The sequence below is a fragment of the Ammospiza caudacuta genome, chromosome Z, assembly GCF_027887145.1.
Source record: "Ammospiza caudacuta isolate bAmmCau1 chromosome Z, bAmmCau1.pri, whole genome shotgun sequence".
Taxonomy (NCBI): Eukaryota; Metazoa; Chordata; class Aves; order Passeriformes; family Passerellidae; genus Ammospiza; species Ammospiza caudacuta.
In genome coordinates this window covers 11,559,543-11,571,533 of record NC_080632.1, presented here as the reverse complement: position 1 = coordinate 11,571,533, position 11,991 = coordinate 11,559,543, and the positions used below count along the sequence as shown (strand labels likewise).

Genomic DNA, 11,991 nt, shown 5'->3' with positions numbered 1-11,991 from the left:
TCATGAACTGAATTAGGCAACCAAACTGTAATTCAGTGTATTTTTCCAGACTATGATCTCTTCTCATCTTTTGCAACCTACCCATAACAGTGAAACAAAGAATTGAGTACACAGAGATTTTCCAGATCAGCGAAGCCTTGTGAGTGTTGTGCTGGCAGGGAGCAGGTCTAAGCAGCAGCCTGGCAGGTTGTTTCACAGCACATGGTGGCACAGACGAGATGAACACTGTAGCAGCAGAGCAACAGGAAAGGAAGAGTGGCAGCTCACAAAAAGAAGGGTGACAGAAAAAAACACTAATGAAGCTGCCATGAAGAGTTATTTTTAGCTGGCAATACTTGCATATATTGCCATATGCTCTTTGAGTATATCATGACTACTCATCACAGGGCTGGCCCACACCAAGACAGCAACTGGTGACCAAGGCCAACCTCTGCAGGCAGCACTACATGTCCAGAAAAAACAGCATTTACATTTTTACTGGTCTTTCACTTTTTCATGGTCATTAGAAATCAGAATGGAAAGCAGGACATTTTTCTCCTCCTCATTCTTCCCATCAGCATGCTAATGCCAGCATGAATGCCTGGCTGGTCATAGGGTAAACCCAGCTGGTCTATCTGAGAGGAAATAGAGAAAGAAACATGCAGGGTGGCTGTGTTGGCACATCTGTGGGGACTCATATTAGCACCAGGCAAGATGGAGAGTGGAGGAAGGTGGGAAAGGTCATGACCTTCACTAGCTCTGATAATTTATGTGCACTTTCAAATTATTTTTTGCATTTAGAAATATGCTGCAGTTTTTAAAGTTTGCAGGCTTGAACAACATGCTCATTTGAGCTTGATGGAAATTGGCTGGAGGCAGCCTGCAGCAGCATCGTCTAACACCTGCTACCCTGCCAGCACTCACCAGTTTCTGAGCTGGAACAAGCCAACATTGTTTCATGAGAATCCAATATGTCTGTGTTTGTTTACAGTTCTCATAAGGAGAAGGAATTGTTAATCCACCACTAAAAGTGACTACTTGATCAGGAACAAATACTTACAGAGCTATTGGCACCTGCCCACCAAATGTAGAATGCTGAGCTCCCAGCGCAGGTAGACTGCAAACAGCCATACAAGCTCTGCAGGTTTTATTAAGTTCATTTGGAAGTGGCCATCTTCTTTCCAATTGGAAACATTTTATCATAACAAATGCAACCAAAAAGCTGCCTTTCAATAATGTCTGCTGGCCTAATTGTTTCTATGCCAGAGGCTTGGGGCTCTGCTAGTATATCTGTGTGAGGTAAACACTGTAAAATGCATTTGCAAGTGATGAATGGTAACTGCAAAAGTGCACAGCTGCAGACCAGCCTTTGACTTCCTTAGGGTTTCTCTCTTCGAAGTGAGGCTAACATAAGACACTGAGGCTAACCAGGGTGAGACTTCAAAAGCAAAGCTCCAGTCTGTACTGATATTTGTCCTACCCAGTACTTCCCATATTTGTGGAAGAAAAATATTACTGTGTAAGTACCTTTATGTAACTTCACTTGATTTCCAATGCAGATTCACTAAAAAGTTTCACTGTTTTAAGACCAAGTAAAGAAATAAGGTTCTACTCATAGTATCACTGTCTTCATTATTATTTTTTTCAAAATGGCTGGCAATTATCCTCAAGGGAGAATGAGAAAGAACACTTCCTGGCATTAACAGTATGTGAAAACATGTAAACCAGTGGTTTTGAAATGCAGTAGTTACCTTGCAAAGTCACGCCCTTATTATTTCACTGTAACTCATCTGTGTAGTACGCCAAAAATAAAAGTGTATGTACAGGAGATGGCACGAGACAGCTGGGATGGAATGTTATTTTAAGCTATTTCCTCACACAAATACAGTTCCTAACTGTATGTTCTTACAGAGTATCTGCAAGGTGTGAGGAAAGTTTCAATGGACAAACATTATTATCCCCAAAATCCTGTCTCTCTGGGAAGTAAATGAGGCTATGGAAAATATTCTTTTTTTTGCAAATATGTAGAAGAGAGGTGCTAAAGAACAAGCCCTGCAGAAGGCTTTTCATCAGGCAGAATAAAGACATAATCACTGTTGCAAAGCATTTTGGACATGATTGCACAAATGTTAGTTCTTGGGTCTACAGAAAAAAAAATACAAAGGAAAAATAAGCAGCAAACTGGATGTTTCTATTGCTGTTGCTGTTTCTCTAGTTTATGTAAAGGACATTTCCAAGCCCCCAGTAGTAACAAAAATAGCTGAAATGAATTCTCCATTTCTCAAGTCACTTGCTGTCAGTATTTACAAAGCAGTGACTTATCATAAATGACAGACAAATCCAAAGCCTTTAAACATAATGAGTAATGTCTGAAGCCCACGGGTTAAAAGAAGCGGAGATAACAATATACACTGTACATAAATGTTACACAGGTCTGACCATGTAATCAGTTTTTTAATACTGAATGGTTAAATCTTTGTCATTGTTTTTTTGTTTCTTTTGTTCTGGTTTCTTTCTTTCTATTTTTTTTTTTCATTTTTGGTGTGTATTCTGTTTTGTTTGTTTCTTTGTTTTGTTTTAGTTTCTATTTTTTGTTCCCTGGAATGTAATCCTTAGCTGCCCAGGCAAACAAGTAAGATGGGGTGCTTTACTCTCATCATTGTGTTGCAAATCTGTTATAGAACAGAATCTTCTGGAATGGAGACAGGCACAGGCGATTTTTGCCCTTAAGTCTCACAGTATCTCTGTGCATGTGGAAAAATATAGTACCTCCAGCAACAGTCACAAAGTCCTTGGTGGGAAGTTGGAGACGATTATTCTGGGCAGCTATCTTGTCTCACTAAAACATTCTTTTTCCTTCAAAAAGGCCTGTCTTGGGAAACAAGTGAGCTGACAAATCAGGTCAGTACATGCTTAGGTCAAACAAAAAGCGAGCTCTTCCTCAAAACTCAGCAGTTTCTGGTGTTGAGTTCAGACACCCCCACACTTCTCCTGCACTGAGCTCCATTTCCACCCTGAGTGGTATTTACCAACATTACTCTGGAACCTCCTTATCTAGTACAGTCTATATTGCACATGGGCTTCTGTTTGCACATGTTGCCAGCTTAGAAGGTGCTTTGTTGATACCATTCTGCTGTACAAACACCAAGATGTTTGTCTGTCTTCTGTTGTGAGGCAATGAGGCATAATTGCACAACAAACAAAAGCTCTCTTCTTCACGGCGGCCTTCGTATAAGCATCTCCCAGTTCACCTGTCTCAAACTTGTTCCCCTTGGCCCACACTTCTCAGTGCCAGCCAGTTCTCCAGGCACATTTGTGGTGCCCTGAGGCAGCAGTTTAGCTCAGCACGGCTTCCAAGCTCCCAGCTCCCGCTGCAGTGGCGCAGACTGTGCCTCTTGCTGACACCAGGGGCTGTGCAGTGAGACAGCTCAGGCTTGAACGCTGGATCCATCACCTGAATGCATGGACAAGGATGGGCATGGACAGGAAACATGAACCACAGCTGCCCGAATTCAACAGCTGTCAGCTGCCATGAAGGAACACTCTGTATGAGGATACAGATTTTACAAAGAAAACAAAAGAAAAAATATGATGTATCCAGCAGGATTTCAGATTACTTACACTGGTATTTGAAACTCTGGGTCAAAACAGCCAGTAGAAACATGGGACTTGGAATGAAACTGGCTAAAGCTCCCTGGAAACTACACCTGCCATTTGAATATGCTTCTTTGAGGACTGCAATCCTGACAGCTTTTTCTATCTCTTAAAATAAATGTATATTAAATTTGAACATCTTGGTGAGGAGGGGACTTTTGGTGACTTGTAGCAGCAGGAAATGTAACTTGTTTTTACTCAGTAAGGGCTAACCCTAAAATAAAAGAAATACTAAATCCTAGAATAAAAGAGAAATGGTTTATAAAAGATGCAGTAAAGATTGGACATGCAGAAGAATGGTACTTTTCATAAAATTTAATGGACTTTCCACACTACAGTGAGTCACTAAACATGTGACCATTTATTATTCCAAAAAGGGAACAGTGCAGTAAATGTATTTAATGCAAGCAAGAAACTCCCAGTCACCTTATCATTTAGGGCTGTAAGTTTACAAATTGTAAACATTTGTCCAAGAAGATGCTGCAAATTCCTCAGGTTTCTAATATGATGGTGGACAAGCTAATTTGCACTCAAGTCTGCACATTGAATACTCAAGCTACTAATGTATTAAAAAGATAGTGTGAAAATAAATACCCTATTAGCCTGCAAAAGATTATTATTACAAGATCTGCCATAAAATATATTTTAATTTTTGTCTTAGACTTCAGTATACAGTCATTTTTCCTCTTAAATCCCTCCTTATTCAAACAAGATGTTTTGGCCAAAAAATAATGCTTCCAATTTTTAAAAATTAGTATTTAGTGTCAAAGTTTTAGTTGTTTGGACTTTAGTGAGAAAAGATGCATTGAAACACACAAATATAGCAAACTGTGGCTTTGTTAAAAAAAAAAAAAAAAAAATTGGTCGGGTTCATCTGGCTTTTAATCCCTTCTACTGTTGTTGGTAGTCCAGAACAGCAATGTTCTGCTAACAGGAACCCTCTGTCCTCAAGCCTAGCTTTTAGTCACGGTCAGGTTATCCTAACCTGATCTCATGTTTCCATTTTCCTTCCATTTCAACTGACTCACTTTGTTCTTCAGATCTACGCATACAGACAAAAGCATCCTCTGGCTTCTGAACCTCTCGATATTCGCTGCCACGTTCACCCATTTCCTTGGCAACAAAATTGCTTCAGACCAAGTTATTGTTACATTTATTTTAGGCATCTCTATCTGCAGATCTATTTTCCTTTGTGTGGTCTGACCAGAACAGTTTACAATGGTTTACTTTCTTTTAAGGCTGATTATACTTAGCAGAGCAGATAAAAAATTCAAGTCTTTGGAGACTTGTGGGAAGCTGTGAAGGCATATCCAGGCTGCTGCTGCTAGCCCTGCATGGGGACCCTTCCCAGTAAGGTGGAACTAGGAAAATTGTCATTAATACTCCTTGTCCTGTCCACTACAACTGTGATTCTTCTAACAACTGGCCTGAATAAGCTGTTCATAGGTTATAACAATTTACCTCGTGATAAGGCTTTCACCTTAACAAAAAAGTTTCAGCCTTCCCCACCACCCACATTAGTCTCCCTCTCCTAAATCAGGTGGGCTATAATACTAGCAATAGATAACTTCATAATTTTGAATTTTCATAGTGGCATTTTCCTTTTTACCTAGATTTTTTTTGTTTCTGTTTGTTTTTAAAATTTCTTTGGTGGTTCTTTTAAATTTTTTTTTTAATTTACAGTGTATAAGTATTTAGCCAGCATCAGAATCAATGATCTCTGATTTTTTTCAATCTTGTGAGGAAAATTTATTTCAACGGCTACACAAGAAAATTAGTGCTACAAATTTGAGCTACAAATAAAAAAGTATAGTACAAAAATACACCACTTAAAAGCAAAACTATGTTAATATTGTGCGTGAGTATTGCACAATACGAATGAATCTAACAGCAGGAGGCCTGAATTACATCAAATTAGTCTGATGATTGTAAATACATAAATACAATACAGTTTATTTTAGATACAGAACAGAAAACAGGAAATAATACAACCAGCCCACTCATCTGCAGATGCTAATTTCAGGAGAAGATCTCTTGCGTGGAAATCTACTGGCTGCTATATTTCAGTAGATTTCTAATGTAAACTGCAACATGACCACAATATAACTTACACTGTGTCTTGTGCCGCAGAAACTCCACTGGAGTTGAGCGAGGCCAGGACAGGGTATAAGGGGTCTAAGGCACACGAAGTCTTACTCTGCAGCACTTGGAATAAAATATCAATTTAAGTGGTCAGATAATTAGGTAATAACCAGAAGTCTGTGATTTAAAAAAAAAATAAAAAACAGTATTAAAAATTCAGTCTCCCACCCCAGAGTCACTAGTAGCACCAGGAGCTGCTGCCTACGCGGAGCGGGGCGCTGTCAGCTCCGGCCCTGCTGGGCTGTTCGCCGCTCTCTCCCGGCGGTGCCGGTACCGTGCGCTGAGGGCAGGGGCGGGACGGGGCTCACCCGGTCCCGGTGCCCGTGCTGTGAGGGCAGGGCCGGGCCGGGGTTCCTCGTGTCCCGCTCTGGGTTCCCGGTTCCCGGCGGGACGGGGCTCACCCGGTCCCGGTGCCCGTGCTGTGAGGGCAGGGCCGGGCCGGGGTTCCCCGTGTCCCGCTCTGGCTTCCCGGTTCCCGGCGGGACGGGGCTCACCCGGTCCCGGTGCCCGTGCTGTGAGGGCAGGGCCGGGCCGGGGTTCCCCGTGTCCCGCTCTGGGTTCCCGGTTCCCGGCGGGACGGGGCTCACCCGGTCCCGGTGCCCGTGCTGTGAGGGCAGGGCCGGGCCGGGGTTCCCCGTGTCCCGCTCTGGCTTCCCGGTTCCCGGCGGGACGGGGCTCACCCGGTCCCGGTGCCCGTGCTGTGAGGGCAGGGCCGGGCCGGGGTTCCCCGTTCCCGCCGGGACGGGGCTCGCGCGCTCCCGGCATTGCCCGGGAAGGCCACGCGGCTCCGCGCGACCGCCGCGCGCCGACAGCGCCCCCTGCCGGCCGTACCCCGCTGCGGAGCGCGAGCCGCTCGCATTGGCACCGCCTCGGTGGGAGGGGTTCCGCCGGCTCTTCGCGCGCTCCTATTGGGCGTGGCCCGGGGAAAGGGCTGTGCCGCCTCCTCACGTGAGCGGGGGCCGCGCGCTCTCCTGCCGGATGGCGTCCCCTGGCGGTCGGCGGTGTCCCGGTCTCGCCGCGCCGGCATGGAGGGCAGCGGCGGCGGCGGCGGCGGCGGCGGCGGGGCGGATCCTGGTCCGGCCACGGCCCCGGGCGGGGAGGGCGAGGGCTGCGAGGGGCTGTGGGAGCTGCCGGTGGAGTGCTGCGAGAGGCGGCCCGTGTGCGGGCGCTGCAGGTGACGCGGGAGTGGGGCCGCGGAGGTGCCGCGGGGCCGGTGGGCCCCGCCCCGCTGGCCTTGAGGCGGCGCTGAGGCCCCGGGCGGGCGCGGGTCGGTGGCTCGGCAGGGACTGAGTCCCCCTCAGGACCCCCGCACGGAGCGGGTCGGTGTGAGCAGGGTCTCTCGCTCGCCCTGTGCGCCCTCCAGCGCCTGTGGCATCGCACAGTCGCGGGCGGGTCAGGCTGGGAGGGAGCGCGCGGGTCCTCTGGTGCAGACCCCCTGCCCGAGCAGGGCCATCCCAAAGCACACGGCAGAGGATTGCATCCAGATGGTTCCTGGGTATCCCCATGACGGAGACTCCACAACCTTTCTGGACAATCTGTTCCAGATACAGTAGAGGTGTTCTTCCTCGTGTTCAGGTGGAACTTCGTGTGCGTCAGTTTCTGCTTGTTGCCTCTTGGCCTGAGGCCGTAATGTCCTAAAGGCATGTACACACCTCTTGTGAAGCAGTAACATGACATGAATTAACTCTGTTGTCCAAGGAGTCGGTAAATGTGGTGGGGAATACCTAGAGGCTCAACACAGAGATGGTGCTACACCTTTTCTCTGTATGCTCGCCTTAGAAAAGCAAAGGGTAAGCAATGTGTCCCCTCAATGCCATGCAGCGAGGCACATGAGGCTCAGTACATCTGCACTGTCTTTGGTGCTTTGTCAAAAGAAAATGAAAAACTAGCCTTACCTAACAGCTTTATGGCTAATTTTGAAATCCATTCGAGCATTGGTTAATACAACATGTGAATTCAGGTGTCTTTTTGAAGCAGACAGTGACTTATGGTCTTCCAGAAATATCTCACAATCTGATTGTATGCTTATGTATGTATGTATGTACTTTTAGTAAAGAAAGAGCAAGTTCCTGAACTGAAATGCTTGTGCATAGCTGCCAGGGAAAAAAGGCTTCTCAGCACCTATACTGATTGATCTGTTCCTGGTCATTGGTGAAATGAGTGGAAAGGCATGTAATTTTGCTGACAGTGTAGTTGCAGTCTCTTTTCAAGTGTCAGAGTTCAGAAGCTTGCTGCTGGAGAGTTTCCTGTATGTAAGTTTTAATAAAACATATGTATCATGCACGTCATAGTATTTCTAAGTGTTCACTGTTGGAAAAAGTAGTCATAAGCAATAGTTGATGCTCAGAGATGAAAACCAGGCAGGTGAGTGACACTTGCCTTTTGCTGCCCTCTTTTTCTCTTTAGCTCAGAGAACTTCTTGAGCTGGATGTAATATCTAATATCCCCCAGTAAATGCAGGGGGTTTGTTGATGTGAATTTCTCCAGTCCCCCTTGAACTCATGTCAATTCCATGTATCAGCAACCTCTGGTTAGCAAGGACACACCACAGGCCTACAAACCACAGTGGGGAGGAATTATCTTTTAATTTATTTTGGCTGTGGCTTCCACCTTCCTCCCTTGCACATATTATTCCAGGTAGGAGCAAGCCAGGTAGAGATTTATACCTTGGGTGATGCATTTCTGTTTATATTTGTAAGGATCCTTCCTCATCCTATAGCTGCTTAGTTACCTAGTAACCTTTTGGGAACTCTTTGAGAAGGCCAGAGTTGATTTTGTTAGCTACAGCACTCTGTATTTATTGACTCTTTCAGAGATCTTAAATGGGTCTGAAAAGTAGGGTTCCCTTTTCCTAAATCTATGCCAATTATTTTCATATAAACCATGTGTTTTTGTAAGGTTCTAGTAACCATATTTTTATTTGAAGTTTCTGTTCACATTAGCAGTCTTCTATGTGGAAGTAGTTCAGTTTTTTTGGTTTTTTTTTGGGGTTTGGTTTTTTTTTTTTTTTTGGTGGTAGTTGCTTACTGCTCAGCATTTCCAGTCCTTACATGCCAAGGAATTGGCTGAATGAGAGTTAACCCACTGTCATCCCTTACTGAGCTTTTTAATGTTGAGTTCTTTAAAAATGCCTGTACAGTACTTCTGTTATTGTTGTTTATTTTATTAGTGTGTTTCACAACATCTACTTCAGGTCCTTAAATTTTGAACAGATTCTCTGATGAGTCACATACAAAAATGATTTCTAGGATGGGTGTCTCTTTTTTTTCATAGTAAATGTGATGCAAAATATTTGTCCAGCTCCTCATTACCATGCAGAATATTGAAACATCATCTTCCTAAAGAGCTGTGGATGAATTACATCTTGTGAGGAGCATGGGAACAATGAGCACAGACACTGACAGAAATGTAGGGGCGGAGAAACCAAGGAGGATGAAAAGACCACAGAGCTACTTTTTAAGAAAAAAGGATTATTTTTTTTTTTTTTTTTGTGGTGGTAACAATGCAAGACTAATTTGTACATTCAGTGTATTTTTGCAGGGTATCCCCTCCATGCTATTCTTCAGGATTATAGCTAAATTTTGCTTTTCATTGTTCATGACTCTGTGGCATGACTTGCAGTTGAAGTGGGTAATGCTGTAACTTAGGGTGCCTCACGGGAAGCAATATTACCCTTAACAGTATCGTGTTGGCTGGGGCTGGGTATATTTAATTGACTTCCTCAATTTTCTGAACTCTGGATTTTTGTTACAAAAATCCAGATTTTTGTTTTTCTGTTCCTCAATGAATGTGATTTAGGTCTGAATTCAGTACAAAAGCATGGAAGAGTGGGCTCTCTTTAGCATCATCTGGTGATTTCTCAAGGGAACTGACTTCAGGTTCTGATTTTTTTTAGAAATGGCAAGACAGCTGATTGACAACTTGCTAACAAGTGCTCAGTCAGTCAAGATGTGGAATAGAAATGTGGGAGTAAGGTAGATAAGTTTTCATTTTGGATAATGTGAATGTCACTTGAGTGTCCTGAAGGGACAGGATGTTTCTAAGTGTTATATGTTGGAGACTTTCTATTGCCTGTGGTGGTGGTGGGGAAAATATTAGCATTTGCAATAGCTTATGGGGGAGAATTTGAATGGAATAATGTAATACAATTTTACATTTTGAAGGTGTTGTGTGTGTAAGTGCCAGCTAAAAAAAAAAAGTTTAAAATGACCCTGCTTGTGATTGGTGTTTCAGATGGCAAGCAGCTGATGCAAATGAGGTATGTACATCATACTGTTTTATTCTTGAGGAGAGAATTTAATACATAGTCTGTCTGCCAAAACCAAAAGGTTAGTGGTGATAAACTTTGAATGAATAACTTCTTAAGGCTTTCATAGCTGATTTAAGTATTCAACTTGCTTTCAAGTTAAAGCCCCACACGCAAACATTTTAATAGTAGAATAGGTTTCAAATAATTTCCAAGTTGCTATTACCTTGAAAAACAAAATGAGCAGGCCCCACAACTGAAGTAATGTAGGACAACAATTTGACTTTGTGTGTGATGCTGATAGTAATTTAACATTTTGAAATTGTGGACTTCTGTGGGTCAGATTTCATTGTTTTCTAGATATATGGTGTTCTATTAGGGAAAAAAGCCTTTTATTAGTACAAGAGCCATGAATTGACTTCTTGCCACAAATCTTGACTATACATAGGAAAATCCCATTGTTATAGGAGAACTTCTGGGTAATATTTTTAGGAGAAATTATGACTTTAGACTGTATTATTTATCATCTGGACGTTGTTAGGTGTCATGTAGGCCATCACAAATGCCCCCTGGTAACAGTCCTCTATATTTGCAGGATGGGTTTATGTTGTAGAGTTGGGTTAACAACAACTGGTATTTTCTCAGTTCTGCTATTGTATGTGCTGTGCTGCTGTATATGTATTTCAAGAGTGGGGCGCAAGAAAAGGAGTAACATTAATCCTTTAATATAAATACTCTCTTTGCCTACATCTAAAATAATTTCGATGAATTTGAGTGGTATGAGAGCTCTTGATAGCATTGATAATTCAATGATGACTTCTGATGACATGGTGCTGCTTCATATTTTGAGGAAAAATCTAAAGTTCTTTTATAAGTGTCACATATTTGTTAATAATTCTGTTACATCATATAAAGGCTGAGTCTGAAGAAGCAATCTGGGCTTTCTTCAACACAATAAATATATGCATTTGCTTTATAACACGCTGTTATGGTATTTAGGTGCAAACATGAATTTTTTAAGTTTGAGTAGCAGTTGCAGAAAGTGAAATAAGCTTGCATTAAGTATTTTAGCAAGGGCTGTTGAAAGAAAATAGCTTCATAGCCTTTTATTACTTCTACTTCAGGATGATTTTTTCCATTTGGCATGTTTTTGTTATTGCTGTGTGGAGATGAATACCCATTTCCTATAAGGACATAATTGTCAATTACCACGCTCACAGTCTGACATACCCAGCTGGGGCTGTAGCCACAGAATCTTACATACAGAACGGGTGAGGTTGGCAGGGACCTCTTGAGATCACCTTGGGTTCAGACCCCTGCTGAAGCAGGATCAGCTAAACCAGGTTGCCCAGGATTGTGTCCAGCTGGGTTTTGAATATCTCCAAGGACGGAGACTGCACAACTGCTCTGGGAATTTCTCCCAGTGTTCGATTCCATCTGTCTTCATATGGAGTTTCTTAGTTTACCTGTGCGTTTTGCCTCTTGCTCTGGTAGTGGGTGCTGTTGAGAAGAGCTTCATCTTCATTCCCTCCCATCAGTCATTTATACACAGTGATAACGTGTTCCTTAGTCTTCTCTTTTCCAATTTCTCAGCCTCTTCTTGTTCAAAAACTTCCTGTCCCATAGTCATCTTTAGCTGTGTGCTGGACCTACTCCAATAAGCTTGTTATGATCTGGGAGGCCCAGATCTGGACCCAACACTCCAGACGTGTCCTTAGTAGTGCTGAGTAGAGAGGAAGGATCACATCTCTTGACCTCCAGGCAGCAGTGTTAAATGCTGCCCAGTTTGCTATTGATGGCCTTTGTGTCAAGGGCAAGGACAGTTTGCTGGCTCATTATTAGCCTCTCTGGCAGTTTCTTCTCTATAGAGCTGTTTTCCAGCTAGTTCTTGGTTCCAAAGGGTGTATTGGTGCCTGAGGCTGTTCTTCTTTTAATTCAGGGCTTTGCATTTACCTGTGTTGAAATTCCAT

The 11,991-nt window shown here is 43.4% G+C and overlaps 1 protein-coding gene across 1 annotated transcript in view; it reads left to right on the top strand.

The window, feature by feature from the left end:
- Positions 1–6,800: 6,800 nt before the first annotated feature.
- Positions 6,801–11,991, top strand: part of DTWD2 (DTW domain containing 2) — a 62,446-nt gene continuing 57,255 nt past the window's right edge. The window contains exon 1 of the mRNA XM_058824252.1: positions 6,801–6,949. Within this exon, the coding sequence (XP_058680235.1) occupies positions 6,801–6,949 (149 nt within the window). The remainder of the gene's footprint in view (positions 6,950–11,991) is intronic.